The 15,891-nt window shown below is 36.2% G+C and overlaps 1 protein-coding gene across 49 annotated transcripts in view; it reads left to right on the forward strand.

Moving 5' to 3' along the window:
• The window catches only part of RIMS1 (regulating synaptic membrane exocytosis 1), a 450,375-nt gene that overhangs the window by 346,663 nt on the left and 87,821 nt on the right, over positions 1-15,891 (forward strand). For 24 of the 49 annotated variants that reach the window (XM_064486969.1, XM_064486981.1, XM_064486986.1 and 21 more), the window contains one exon: positions 13,216-13,328. The exons of 5 other annotated variants lie outside the window; for them this stretch is intronic. In XM_064486969.1, the coding sequence (XP_064343039.1) occupies positions 13,216-13,328 (113 nt within the window). Of the gene's footprint in view, positions 1-1,554; positions 1,585-13,215; positions 13,329-15,891 lie in introns of all 49 variants that reach the window. 20 more of the 49 variants (XM_064486964.1, XM_064486968.1, XM_064486980.1 and 17 more) reach the window with 1 other exon arrangement.

Below are 15,891 nucleotides of genomic sequence, written 5' to 3' on the forward strand. Positions count from 1 at the left end.
TTCTATGAAGATTAATGCAGAATGTACGTTGGTTTGTACCCTACTTGACTTCCTTCTTTCTGGTCTTGTTTTATGTTTTTGGTTTTTTTTTAATTTTTAACAAAGGATAATTTTCTTTTTTTAGAATAAGTAACTGAGTTGATAAGCTGTTGATTGGTAAGAGCAACTATTTCAAATGGTTTAGATTCCTGGATAATGATACAACTTGTTGATGAACTTATGAAATAATTCCATTCATACACAGTTTCTGGAGACAGTTACCTGCATTACTTTGTTTAGGATGAATACTGGGGTGATTAAATTGTTTGGATGCATGGGTTTTTTTTTAATGTAAATGATAAAGGCAATATATATTATTTTGAAAGCTAACATATAATTTGAAAAGACATGTTTACTTAATTTTTGAAAAAAGTATTTTAAAGTTTCTTTCAAAAATTAGGAATGATAGCCTGTTTGCTCCATGGCATCTGATTATGTTAAAGCAGAGTTAGGGAAAAAGAAGAGGAGTGATTACAATATAGATTTTGAGGTAAAGTAACTGAAAAAGTAGCCTTAAAATTTAGGTAACTCTAATGGTATGTGATAATGGAGAGCAAAGACTTGCAAGAAACTTCTCTGAGTTTATGCCAATGTAGTCCTTGTGGAGAGTGAGACTGAAAACAACACAATTTGTTGCATAAAATGTGTGATTTTCTGAAGCCAGTCAAGTGATTTTTATGTGTGTGTGCAGCCTAGACTTCTTTAAAAGATGTATTTAAGGATCCTTCATAAACTAACACCTGATGTGCCAGTTATGTATTATGCGTTCTGTTGTTAACGACCTAAAACTCTAATGGCATTCCCTTCAGAAATATCTAGATAGGCCATTATTTCTCAGTAAAACAGTGTACCAACAAGGAGGTCGCTAAAAGCTTAAGAAATGTCTAAGAAATATCGTCCCCAAAGAACAATTTCACTTTGAGATATTTTAATACAAATTTGAGAAGGAAGAAAGGACCACTTAAGTGAGAATATATTTTTTTCCATGTGGAAAATGTTACAGAATATTTTTCACAGTGAAAAGAAAATGCCTACTATCTAGCAAAAAAAAAAAAAAGGAATTTATCTTTCTCATTTATTATATGAAATTTCAAATTATCTAAAATGCTGTCATTTTGGAAATGAAAATGCTACTTATGAATGTTAAATATGCTTTTAAATTCATTTGCAATAAAAAGTCACATTGGATTAAAATTAAAATACCTTAGTAAAGTGGGTGCTGAAATATTTTGCAATTCTTAAAGGCAAGAAAAAATACCACAAAAATACAGTGTTCAAATGTCAAATATATTAATTTCCCAATGTTTCTGTTTTTATTTCAAATCTTTAAATTATTGTATTCATTCTTTCTTTGATTAATTTTAGTACCATATTTGTCATGCAATTATGTCACGTTATACATTATGCATTTTTATTATTCATGCCATTGTGTTGATTCACATTTCCATGTCTAACTATAAACCTGCTGATTTCTTTCTTTTGTTTCCATCATTATGTGCATTTAATTCATTGAAGAACAAGAAAAATATAACTCATCCACAAAAGGTAAATATTAATGTAACTTTTTAACAATTTCATATTGTTCCTTTTCTTTCATAATATGTGAGCTGTGTAACTGTATTTATTGAAATGACAAGCAAACTTACTTTTACAGGTAGTGTTTTTCCTGGCAATGATTTTGTAAGGCAGTTGGCATGAATTATTTTGTACTGTGAGGAGTTCACATCAAAGAGGAAAAGATTCAAATTAAGAGTATTTTTCTTCAAAAATTGTTTGGCTACCCTGACAGCTAGAAGACAGTTCTCTCGGGAAAATGATAGCATATTTGTCTATGTTTTTGTCTGTTGGTGCTCCCCTGCTCTCATAGAGAAAGGGTTTAACTCTAAGAAGTAGAAGATTCCTGGAATTTCCTTCTAAACAGCAGTAGCCTCATGAAGGTCTGGCCCCTGCAGTCATGCATCTAAGTAGCTACCTGAATGTTACTCCTCTTGGCCTCGAAAGTCCTGCAGTACCCATCAGCCCTGTCCTCCTGAGGGACACAGGGGAAAAACCACTCGACCTGCTCTGTTGGCACCTTACTGGCCTCCTCCCCTCTGGTCCTTTGGATCACATTTGACTTTTGGTCTTTGGATGTGAGTCTCAGATAGACACAGACCTCATCCCACTCTCATGTGCCACCATATTTAGTGTTACTGGTGGCTTGATAATTGAATACATGAATATGAGCTTTATACTTAATGAAATAATATTATTACTAATACTAAAAAATTATATAATGCTGTATAATTTACTCAAAGTACAGGTGCTCAATATTTGTGGATGAGTGACTGAATTAATTTGTTATTTATAGTAACCCTAAAAGTCAGTCTTGCGAGTAGCATCACCCTTGTTTTATGAAAGATGAAACCCAGATTTAGAAATGAGAGATTCACCCATTCACGCTGCTGATGAGACGTAGACCACGAGCCCAAAGCTCTTACTTTTGACCCCCTCCCTCTATATATTAGTGTGTCCTATTTTAATAGGCCTAAATCCCAAAGATTTAGCCCAAACTCCTAGTATGTTGAGGTACGTGCTATGTATCTCAATGTCACAGAGTGAACATGGGAGATGGTATTCAATTACTTAGTTTGAATTTATAAAAATTTATTTATATTCTGGCACAAAATACATTTTTTGGCAAAGTGTCTGATATCCTAATCAATAAATATATAGTAATTAAAAAAATAAAATGTTATTCAAGGAGATCAAGATGTTTTGGGCCCTAGATTTTGCATAGATTTCTGGCCATTCTGCATTTTTAATTCAGGTATCAGAAACACTAATTTAGGTTCAGTGGTCCAAAAATATTGTGTTTGTCACTATTCAGGAGAATTTATTTAGATTTGAAAGATAAATTTTAGTATGATAAAAACATTAAAATTTTATATTGGAAATGGATCATGACCTAATTCAGTTAGCCAACAGGAAGAAAAAAAAATGTAGTAATTCTTCATTTGAGAGCATTTTCATCTATATTATTACTAACCAAAAGCTATGATTTGCTAATCAAAACAGAATCCGGGGCAGAGTAGAGCTCAGTGGTAGAGCACGTGCTTAGCATGCATGAGGTCCTGGGTTCAATCCCCAGTGCCTCCTCTAAAAAAAATCCCTGAGCAGTACAACCTCAAGTGTATGAAGTGTGCACTTTACAGCCTCCCTACAGAGCGTGTCAGGTTGTTACATAGACACAAGGTCACTGCGTCCTGTGTCATCACTCTGCCAAGTCTTCCTTGGACACAGGATGTGGATAAGTGTCATAGAATAGACCACGTGGCTGAAAACAAACAAAGAGGCACGTCCCAAATGCACCCAAGGCGAGCAGAGAGCCACAGGGGATGCCGTCCGTCTCCTCTGGGAGGTCAGGGAGCACAGCTTGGCCGTGAAAAGCCCAGACAGCATAGAAGCAAATTCCAGAAGTTTCTTTAAAGTCACATTTTAGGCTCACCTACCCTGTGAAAAAGCAGATGTTTTGTTTTGCATAGAAACCCTGCTGCTGTGAGCTGATCTTTTCTGGGGTCGATCCTATTGGAGAATTAAGTTGTCTTGAGGGCTCCCTGGGTAGATGGGGACCGGGCCACGCCACGCCTCGCTGATGGTACAGATGAAGGTGCCCCAAGTGAGAGTTCTTTTTTAATGAATTGTAGATGAACAGTGGCCCCAGGTTGTCGAGGATTAAGAGGTTGCACAAGGAGGGAGGGTATAGCTCAGTGCAGAGTGCATGCTTAGCGTGCACGAGGTCCTGGGTTCAATCCCCAGTACCTCCATTAAATAAAGAAAGAAATAAACCTAATTACCACCCCCTAAACCAAAAGAGGTTGCACAAGATGCAAGATTTTCATTGCTAAAACCAGGACAGCTCTGGGCAGACGGTAATGGTTGTTCACCCTCACTGAAGGAGACCAGTATATAATTTTCCAGCATATATTTTATAAAGCACATTTTTGCAAAGCACATGCAGAGAGGTGTAAAATGCCATCAACACGTTTCATGGTCAGTAGAATGCATTGGGCACTTACTCATGTCAGTGACTTGACTGAGCGTGTTACATGTTTATCTTATTAAATTTTTACAACAACGTGAGACACAACTAGTAGTATCATTTTCCAACTGAGAAAGCTGGCCCCATTTCAATCATGGCAACTGGAAGTGAGCCTCCCTCCAAAGACCGTATTCTCCACCCCTTTGCTCTGCAGGCTCTCCCTCATTCAGTGTTACTGAGCGCCCATGGTGCGCGTAATTATGGTAACAACAGGGGCACTGCCCTAAGGGAGGTCTAATGGCACCTTTTATAGAGAGAGAGCAGAGGGGCCAAGAGGATGCCTCCAGACGGAGCTGGATTCTGACTCCGCAGCCCACGCGCCCTGTTGCTGTGATGCACACCACTCAACACCGGGAGGTCCACATAGGGTTCCCACCTCCTCTGACGGCCCGGTTTTGTGCCACTCAGCTAAACCTCTGATACCTGGCTTGCTCTTCAAATTACGCAGTTGGAGAAAGCAAAGCCAGCGTCTTTGAGTACAGGTAACACGATCTTGGGGTTGAAAAGTTAACCGAGGAAATAGCAGTGTTCATACCAGGCCATTTACCTTTTACTTCCCTCTTTTGTGTTGGAAGCTGAGAGCCCATATCTTTTTAGGATTCACAAACTGCTTTATAGGCATATTTTAAATTATTCATTCTAAAAGTAAGCCAATTTTTCCCTCTCTGCTACATTTCTTGGACAGTTTTAAAGAGCCCATGAATGTAGTTTGGGGGCATCGAAATAATGATATAAGAAGATCAAAACAGAACCAGAAATTAAATGACTTCAAGGTGAGAAAACATTATTATCATAATGAATTTCTAGTTTATATGCCTTTAAGATAATGTTTCTTAAGTGCATTAACTCTTTTGACTTTCGGAAGCAAGTTTGAATCATAACAAAACACATTGTACTGTCTTTTCTGTAAATATAATTTCCTTCATCATAAAAACCATGTAATTTACACAAGTGGAGAATGAAAGGCAATTAGAGTTCAAAGGGACTAGATGATTTGAACAGAAACCAAGAGTAAGTAGCATTTGTTGCATTTTGTTTTCCTGTCTCACTAATAAAATGTAAAATAATTATTGTAACCAAGTGGTAGGGGCTATTTAAGGAGTATCTCTAGTCAACTGTATTTTAAGTTTCTGTTTAAAAATGCTCAAATAAATGACCTGTGCTTTCCTTTTTAAATGTTGACAAGAGCAATTTGATTGCAAAGTCACACAAAATCTGATTTTTATGAAACTATTAGCACTCACCTTAATTATTAGATGTAATTCATATAAAAAAGTGAAAATGTTATTTTAATGATTTTCTGTTAAATATTAGTTATTGTTTAGACAGTTGCACACTTATTTTAATAGTATATTACGGTTGTGAAACACATCATAGGAAAAAATTATGAAACTGGACTATGCCAAAAGCAGTAAACTAATTTGTGTGTTCTTCGGAAGCAGCATTGTTTTACCTGTCATTAAGTAGAAAAGGGTTTCAGTTTTATGTACATTTTTCTTAGATGCATATTGACTAGATGCATCTTAACCAGGTGATTCATTTGCTGTTACTGTAGGTTGATTTCGAAAGTTCAAATTTCTTCATCTTCTAGGGCTTTGCTGTTTCTGAACACTTACTATGAATATTCATGAATGTTTAGTCACAAATATTTAGAGCGCCACTGGTAAAAAGGGGCTAGCTTGTCCATTTCTCTTTTTACCACAAACCCGCGAATATAGTTGTCATTCTAGCCTTCTCTTTAAACTTTAGGGATGTAGTGAGTGAAGTGGCCCATATAAAGCAGTTCCAAACCCTTGGTTTTGACCCTGTTTTTACATTCTGCTGATTCCAATGTGGTTATTTATAATAGTATTAAGACTTCTAAAACGTCAGAGTGTTTAACACTTCAATCAACCAAGGGTCACCTTGCTGGAAATGCCCCGTTGACGGAGTCCATCATCACCCCTCTCTCCCTGGCGTCTCTGGGGAGATGCAGAAGACAGAAGGCAGACAGACATCTAGCCATGGATAGGCCCTGATTTCTTTCTTCCTCTAAAGCTGTAGATTTCCCCTAAATATTGTAATTTTTTTTGCAGATTTTAAAATCTGTAAACACTTTTTACAGAAAAAAGGGAAGAGACGTTGAATTTAGTAGTTATGCCTCATCAAGGCTTACAAGATAGATTCTGTTGCCATCAGTGTAACTGATGTGTAAACCAAAAATTATGGGTAAACAGATTAGCGATCACTTGGGATAAACCACATGACCCCTCAGGGAGTGGTTCTGTTATTCCCCCAGAGAAGCCTTATTTCGAAGGGCTGCACTTCATGAAGACTGTACTCTAAGAAGGGCCTCCGTAAGGAAGACAGTGCCCCCTCTCACAACAGAGGTACATTTAAGGTCAAAATGCTGTTTAACCCCACGCAACACAAAAGGGCAAGATAAAGTGACAGATGCTTCCATAAAGAGCCTGACTTTCTTATCTGTCAAGTAGCTGATTGATATTTTCAGTGTTCCTCTGGGACTTGGCAGTTTTGACGCTGAAAGTCATATCTGGGGTTGAGAATCCTGAGCTTTGTTTTGGACAGTCGATTGAAAATCCGCATGCTAAAATGAGACCACCTTGTGGTTTTGGCTGCAGCAAGATCTGAGTGGTTAGACGTGCAAGTCACCTACTTCCCCTGTGTCAGTTTTCTGTCTCAATCCTCAGTACCAAAGCACAGGTTATTTTCTTTAAAAGTCCTTCAAGGCAATGTGGTTTTTTATTTTTCAATTAACATGTGTTATTTACTTGTGTTTTATGTTTCTCATGCTGGATAGGTGTTTCCTTTTATTTTGTTGTTTATGTTATTGAACATAATCCTTCACATCCAAGAGAATCATACAAGGTCCCAAGGGCAACAGTTTGGCACATTTCTACCCTTGCAAGTCGAAATGAATTTTATTCTCGGAAAATGACCCGGAACTTGGGCATTTCTGTTATCATCAAAATATTTTACACATTTAATCTTTATGTATGTATACTGTATATGTAGGGGGAGAGAAGGGGGTGTATAAGTATTATATCAAAGTCACTTACTACACTTACATGACCCCAAAACTAAGGATTAACATGCAAGAAATACATTATCTTTTAACTGGGAAAAAATGATGGAAAAAAAGATAGAAAGTAACAAAGTAAAATATAACCAGTAAATTTTTTCCCCTTGCCAACTAAAAACTGGCACATGCCACCTGCCTCTCCAAGGATCAGATCAGGTTGGCATTCGCCACCTAACTCTGCTTGGATTCAATCACGAGCCGCTGCCACCACTGACCTCCGACACTCCGTGAGAGGAGTTCTGGATGGAGGTCAGGAGTGAGGCACTCCGTGCTCTGGGAAAACTGGCTGAACAGGCCTTCAGACAGTTAGGTATTTTCAGGAGAAGATTTTATGACCCAAAGTCTCACATCTCCTCATATCTAGAAAAGCACGAAAATCGTTGACGGTGACATCTGCTCCTCGTGACCAGCAGCACCCTCTGCCTGAGTGTGTGCTTGACTGCATGTGCCCCCTTCACTGAAATCCTGTATGACACTGAGTTTTCCCTTTGCCTCTATGGAAGAGTTTCTCAGCTTTCATTTTGCCGCCAAGATAACTTAACCCACAACTCTCACGTTGTGTGACTTTATTTCAGTCAACACCCTTAACATCTATAGTTTTGGTAAATTGGCAAATTTAAAAAGTACTGGAACTTAGGGAAAAGAGCAGAGAGAAAGTCATTGTAGTTTTCCAGTTTTTTTTTTTTTTTGAAATATGAAGGAAAATACCAATGCCCTGTTTGAAATAACGTGGAGTCATAGAATACAACAGCTGGCAGTCACTCTAGCAACCTCTGCATTTCACAAATAAAGGTTTCGTAGTGGAGAGAAGGATGGGGACTGGTCGAGGCCACACTGAGGAACTGAGGAGCCGTGACGGGTCAGAGAGTGTGATCTAAGCCTGCTCTTCCCCGGACCTGGGTTCTCACCACTTTACCACGTTGCTTCCAGGTGTTACGGAGAACGTTCATACAGCCTAACAATTTGTATTCCTCCAAAGCCAAAAAAACAAAAAAACAAAAAAACAAAAAAAAACAAAAAAACACCCTGTGACTAGAGACCACTATTGCATTTTTGAATTTTCAAATATAAAAGCATCTTCCTTTCTCTTCAGGCTGTGTGTGCGTATGGCTACTAAGGGTTACAGATTCAGTCCGCTAATTTTTTTTATCTTTTATACTTTTTAATCTTCATATCTTCTTTAATGTTTCATACTGTATTATTTCTAGTATTTGAGTTCCCACTGTTAGTGATCTTTTTTAAAAAAAAAAAGCTTCAGAGAAGGGATTTTTTTTTTTCAGTGTTGTCAACAACTAAGGCATCGTAGGTGTTTCGTTCATGTATTTAATTCTACTCGACAACTTCCAGATGTGTGGTCATTCGCCATCACTCTTTCTGAGACGTGCACTGGAGCCTGGAGCGAGGATGGGGGCCCCACTCTCACCCCACTCTCCTTCTGTTACTAAACAGCCAGGAAGCAGAGGCATTAAAGTGTGGCAGCGCTTTGTAGGTAGCACGACACGCTGTTATCCTGTCCAAATGTTATCAGGTTTCACCTTTGACGCAGGCACCAGCTGATCTTGCTATAGAATAAAATATTCGTAACCTTTTTACTTTAATACATCTAATAATACAGAAATTTTCATTATTTCTATTCTCTTCCACACTCATATTTCACCTAGAATACTTGAAAATACAGGTTTACCAATAGGTTACATAGATTATCTTTTTTGCCTATTAACACAAACCTTTGAAATTTCGAATTCATGTTAATTTCTAGAGGCATAGGGAGAAATGTGAAAGATTTAAGGAATTTGAAGATCAGAGCAAATTTGTATTTAGGTAATTGTAAATTCATGAATAGTATTTAAAATATACTTATGAGAATGTAATGTTTAAATTACATTTATCTTAAATGACACAGAACCATAATATTTACAATATTTTAAAGCAAGTCACAAATGTCTGCTAGGTCCAAGGAGTTTCCCAGAAAATCACATTTCTCTTTGGATGAGGTGATACTGTAGAAATTTTTTAGTGATGGGTTAGGGGAGATTTATTAAGGAATCTTAAGCCTTTTTTTAAGTCACAGGCCTCCCTAATAATCATATGAAAGGGACAGATCTAGGAAAATGCATATAAGCATAAATACAATATTTGCAAATGATTTCAGCTTCTTCGCAATTTCACCAAAGATCATTCATAGTATAAGGTTGAGTTCACAGCAAGACATGGGACATGAAAAAAGAACTAATTATTTCAGTCTATCTTTGTTTTTAATAATACCGAATACTTTCCATCAGAAGTAATAAATTACTTTTAAAGTTGTATTTATTTTTCTCACCTTGAGTATACCAGTTTAGAAGAGAAGAAATGATCTCATAAGTATTATTTTAACTTAACCCCTAAAAAAAAGTTCTAGTTTTGTACTTTCTTAATTATAATTTGCTTAATTGTAATTGCTGAGTTGATATTTGACATATGTACATTCATTGGATTAAAACGACAGAGTTTAAAAATCACAGTGGATGTAAAGTTGATCTAAAAAAAAATGGATAAAATTCAATAAATATCTTTTAGGTAAATTAATATCTGCCTTTTAAAAAGCACAGTTTATTCAACATTAGACACACCGTTCAGCTTGTGGAAAGCATAGTGAAAAATTCCATCTTAAAAACAAAAGTTTTGTATAAAAATACAATGTTAATCTCACCTTGGGGGGTAGGGAAAGTGAATTGTTCCTGTTACTATCAGGCTGTCGGCAGTGTTAGCCGAAATACCCTCTACAGTGAACATCCTTATCTTTAGAAAATTTTATATGGAAAGTACATTTTCAATAAGAGACTAAGAGAAATTGCATGATAATTATATTTGTTATAAAAAGTGGGAGGGATTATTTCACTTTCTAGTATGTGGCAGTTTTGAAATTTTTTAAAAAAGTCCTCCAACTCTTACAATCTTTTTATAAAACAATAGTAATGGATGCTTTAATGATTTTGTTAGTTTACAATGCTCCCAGCATTCAGAATGCTCCTAATACGTGAATTTAATGCTAGGATTTGTGGGAGAATTTGAAAATATTTTATTTCATAATTTAATTTTGCTGTTGGCATTAAAATTAGTAATATAAAATTTTTAAATGATGATCAGCAACCATCCTTTTCAAAGTGAGAAATTTGAGCTCTCTGGACTGTGGTTAATTTTACTTAAAGTGAGATACTCGTCAGATAATCATATTCCAAAGATTCAATTCAGTTTTAATCATTACTATCTATTTTTCTCCATATAAAAAATGTACATTAATAATCATGTCTTCCAGTTCAAATTTGTGATAAATTTTCTATTTCAGCTCATAAATATTTCTTCCTATTTAGATTGACACACCAATAATCCAGAAATAATGCCATTTTATTCCACAATCTACAGTTGAAAAATAAAATGCAAAAGTAAACAAAATCTGTAGAAAAGTTAAAGAACTTTCAAATTCACACTAAAGCTTCTTCATTGATGTTAATGAAAAAAAAGTACTGAAACATGACAACTTGTATAAACAATTCTTCTTAGAATACACACTAATGTACACATCATCAGGAAATAATGAGACATTGTGTTTTTTAATGTGAATTATATGTAATTATCTGACCTTTTAATATGAGTAAGTCAATGATAAGCTGTTTGCATTTTGCATCTTGGAATCTGAGACCAAGAGATGAGGATATAACAGAGAAACTGCGTTTTTGCTGGGGAGTCAAGGAAGTCTACTCATGATTTTGCAAAGAAACAAATTTTGGAGATTTTCTTTCTTTGACAGCTTACATGATAGTAACTTGCACATGTTCAAGGATAAGGATAGTATATTAGTCATTTTGGGGAGGTCAAAGTGAAATCATTTAAAACCATTTTAGGATACATTTTAGTTAGACAACCACTGCCTTCTTAATATTTAGTTTTGACTTTTGCAAAATACAGAGTTAAGTTCAGCCATATCATAAGCTAAGTAACCCTATTTAAGGAAGTGACGTGCTAATCCTGGCGAGGTTAAGTCGCCAGGACTGTGTCAGACCACTTCAGGCTGTAGCTCTTGGGAAATCGTCTTTTCAGTGTTCAGTAACGGTCCTTCTTGAGAATGACATGATACCAAAGGTGAAGGTCACAAAGCTATGGGCTAATCAGTGTCAAGATTTTCTTAAAATGAAATTAATGTCTTGCTGAGAATATTAAGCTAACATCATTTAAATTCACTTTTATCGCAAGTGGAGATGACTTGGAATTGCTTAAATCTTTAGCTGTAGAATGCCGCTGTTTAGAGTCCTTTGGGCTTTCTCACAGCCCCGAGCGAACCGCCAAGCAAGTGCCCAGAGGCCCCACGTCACAGGCAGAGGGCAGAGAACAGATCTGTGTACGTTTTCCCACTTGGTATATTGCTTTCTGTAAATATAACTCACATTTTTCAATAGCTTTGCCTCAATTCCCAGCTGCTCTCTAGTAGCATTTTGCTTTATAATACTTATTATGACTCCTTATATATTGTCAAGTAATTAATGCATTTCTGAGCTGCTTTTCTCAAGATCTCTATTGAACAATTCCTTCATCATAAGTCCTCGTTTACTATCCCTGAAGTCAGTATTTTCAAAGCAAGTGTGCATCATTGCTTAATTCCCATAACTGTGACATTAGAAGTTGAAATTGTCTATCTAATTTACTGAATTTAAACAAAGCTAAACATCTAGTAATTTGGCCTTAAAAGTATGATTAAAACATTTACCCACATATTGCAAACCATGTATTTATCTCGTGGGCTATTAGTCTGTATTTGAACACACCAAAAAAGCTACAGATTTACTTAATTCTTACAATGGATGTCAGTGTCCTTTTATCAGAAATCACAGGCCATGTTTATTCATTGCAATGGAAAAAAATTGCCAGCAAGGATCTTTATAAACTCCTTGTAAGAGATGAAATCAGCAGCCAAGTCAATCAGATCTATCAGGGTTTCCATCATCCTTTAAATGATGGGGCCTTTCGGCAGATGTCCTAATACATTAATCACAAGCACTGTGGCTCTGGTCATGTTTATGTGTATGTATACACCTTAAAAATCATAGCTCTTGTTGGAGAGATTGAAGAGTCTGAAATTGGCAAAAGGTACATTGTGAAAAATAAACAGAGGCCTCCTACACCACAGGTATATGTGCACGACTGATTCTTAGCTCTTCATCTGTAAAAACTAAGCGGTTTGGGATGGATTCTGGCTTAAAAGAACTCATCCTCGATGGAAGGCTGTGATTCTTCCCATCCCAACACACACACCTGCTACTTGGGAGCTTGATAAAGGCTTCAGTGGAATACACTTCTTTACATATTCTAAATTAAAGAGCTAACATTCAATACCACGGTTTCAAAAACTATGAATTTCATCTCTGTGGTCACAGGCATAGCTGTCAAAAATAGAAAACTAATCTTTTCTCTCAGGGAGTCCCTTTTTTAAGATTGGCAAATACCCATGAAAAGCTGCTGGTAGATATGAACAATTTCGTAAGAAGGCCTCAGAAAAGCAGACACTCTCCAGTTAAAACAGTTTTGGGGTGACTTCTGTGACAAAGGATGTTAAGCGGTGTGCAGTGCATGTAAATGTGTGCATACATGTGTGATGTGCTCAGTCTGCAGACTTGTTTTCTCTATATATGTCCGTGCAACAACCAGTTGATTAAACAGAAGGCCTATTTTCACAATTACATTTTGTTCCACGTAGTCGTTTATGAACGGGGTGGAAATCATTTCCTGTCAGATGAAGGACTAGGCTCCCTTGCTTTTGTTACTAACACCTGTGCTCCCCGTTCTGTGTGATCTGAGTCATGTTCATCTTTAGAGCCAGAGTGGCTCACATGGTACATCCTGCCTTTTGTTTATGAATCACGTTATTGCTAAATTTCATTTCCTTGAAGTCATATCAAAAGCATTGAAATCTTAAGCCATTCGGTTCCTCGAAGCTGCTTCCTGTGTTTTAATAGACTTCCATTGTGTGTTTTTGCAGCAAGCTTAGTAGTGGAGGAACGAACAAGACAGATGAAAATGAAAGTGCATCGATTTAAGCAGACAACAGGGTCTGGTTCTAGTCAAGAACTTGATCGCGATCAATATTCCAAGGTAAACCCAGCCATATCCAACTCGTAGTTTCCCTACTGAAAAATTACACTGTGCGTAGCAGGCAGGACAGGTGAGCACCGAGGAGTCCGAGAGCAGCTGTCACTCACGTGGCGGTCCTGCATCGTACCCTCTCTCCTCGTGGTGTTTTCACACGACATGGCTTTACTAAAATAGGATTCATTAACTTAGATTAAATGTTTTTCTGAAAACAAGATGAAAATACTTGGTATTAAAGTCAGTGATGGATTGTCAGTAGTCACATTCACACAAATAAGCAAGGTACATCAAGCCGTTTTATTGCTTGAATATTGTTGAATATTGTAGTTAAAATATTAAGATATAGATGTATAGTCTTAAATACTATTTGAGGTTGATATTTCTATTGATATTTGTTAGTGAAGGACAGAAATTATGTGATGTGAGATTTCTTATCGATCTGTCTTTAGTAAGAAAAGTAACTCATTTCAAACTCTTTGAAACTGAAATCCACACCATTTCAAGGAGCAATAAACATTTAATTTATATTTCAATATTGCTTTGTAAGGATGCAATAAGGAGTTAATAAACTGCTAACTAGCATCTGATAATTTTAATTAAAATACACATAGAATTTTATACTTTGTAAAGCAATTTTAAATATAGTATCTGGTTTATTTAAAAATCTTTTTTTTTTTTCAAATACCACAAAAGGGGCAACAGCCACTATGGGACAAGCTGTGTTATAATTTGATGTCAAGAGCCCTTTGGGGAGTAATGATCTTTTAGAAATTCAAAATTAAATAAAAATTATACTACGTCAGTACTATTAGCTTGTTACATGAACCTGGAAAACCTTATTTTTAAATGTTGGAGGTTGTTCGTTATATAGTCAGATATTCAGAGATTTATACCAAAAAAAAAAGGAGTGATTATGAAATTTGATTTGTCACCAGACCACCATAGAGTCATGTGTGTTGAACAGTCTGTCATTTTACGTCTTAGGTTAGATACAACCCCTGCAGAAGGGTTTCAAACTGGCCAAAGCCAGGGGTCGCTGAGACTGAGTGAGGCCAAACTCTCTAGAAGTCTGAAACATGTTAAAAAGTAAAGTCAGTAAAGAAAAAAAAAGAGTCAGTAAGCAAAATATCTTGATGTCCCACAGAGTTGCTGGTTCCAGCCCCATGTAGTTTTTCTGTGGTTTGTTCTTTACTGTATTATCACTGAGTCAGCTGTTTGTCTGTCTTCTTGATGGACATCATTATCATTTTTTTGTTTCCTTTTCCCACAAATGCAGTAAGAATTAGGAAGCAGGGTAAGTTAGGTTTTCTTCCTGTGCTGTTGCATGTAGTTATTTTGGAAAGGTTCTGTAAAACGGGAATGCTTCATTAAAGCTGAAAATGCCTTTTCGATTTCTTAGCATCATGTCAAAGGATGAGGTGGCACGGAGCAGCAGGGAGAGTTAGTGCCAGCATAGGAAACAAGAAAGAGGTCAATGAAGAATCAGGGTGAAATACCGATAGCCTTTCTGAACTAGGACTCTAATCATTAAATCCATTGATCAAAAAAACTACAAAATGAAGTGCCCTACCTAGCAGTCTAAACCACCACTCACACATTTTCATAACAAATCAAAAGTGGATTTAGCTTGGTTGGGAGATTCCAAATTCTCTGATGGATAGAAATTTAGAACTTGAAAATACCTTGAAGTGATCTTCTATTCCAGCTCTCTGATTTACCAAACTTATGAAGACTGAGGCTCCTCCAGAAGAAAGGAGGTGATCTACTGAACTTAGCAAAGCCTTTCTGTTCAGGGTGGCCCAGGGACACCAGATCTGGAACATAGGTTCCCCTTTGTTCTGCTTCTGACGTCACTGAAATGTACACATGACTCCAGTTTGACACAGAGGTTCTTCTACAGCTTTTAATTTGCACGCAGTTAAATTACCATATTCTATATTATATCATTTCTCCTCCTCTGCACAGGCATCCTTTTTCTTTTTCTCTCACATTGCATTTTAATATTAAAAACTCATTACTTTCAGATACATTACTGTTGCTCTTATGGTATAAACTGACACCACTATATGACATAAGTAAAATTATTATAAATTATATTAATAAGTGTGAGATCAAAGATATGGTATCTTTAAAAACTTCTAAGAATATAGGACAGGAAAAAATACATAAGATAAAATAGCAGATAATTAGCTTATTTTTAACTTTACATGTTAAGTAAAAGGTAAATATTCTCCACAATTCTAATATTCACATTATAGCTTAATGCTTATAATAAAAATTTTAAATAGTTTCCACTAACAGTTTCAGTTAAACCTCTCTCATTTTTTTCTCAATTTTTATCCTTTTACCTCATCCTGTTTTGGATTTACTCTACAAAGATTCATTTTTATTTGCATGGTTGAGAACCAGTATCTTCATAAATTTAATATACATTAAATTTTGAACTTTATTCCTTTACTGACTCGCTTCTAGCGTTCTAATCCGTTTGCCATTTTCAATGAAGCAATGCACCTTAGTTGAAATTCTGCCAAGTTAGAAATAGTTGACTGTTTTCAGAATATTTATT

Source organism: Camelus dromedarius, chromosome 6 (assembly GCF_036321535.1).
Source record: "Camelus dromedarius isolate mCamDro1 chromosome 6, mCamDro1.pat, whole genome shotgun sequence".
Lineage (NCBI taxonomy): Eukaryota > Metazoa > Chordata > Mammalia > Artiodactyla > Camelidae > Camelus > Camelus dromedarius.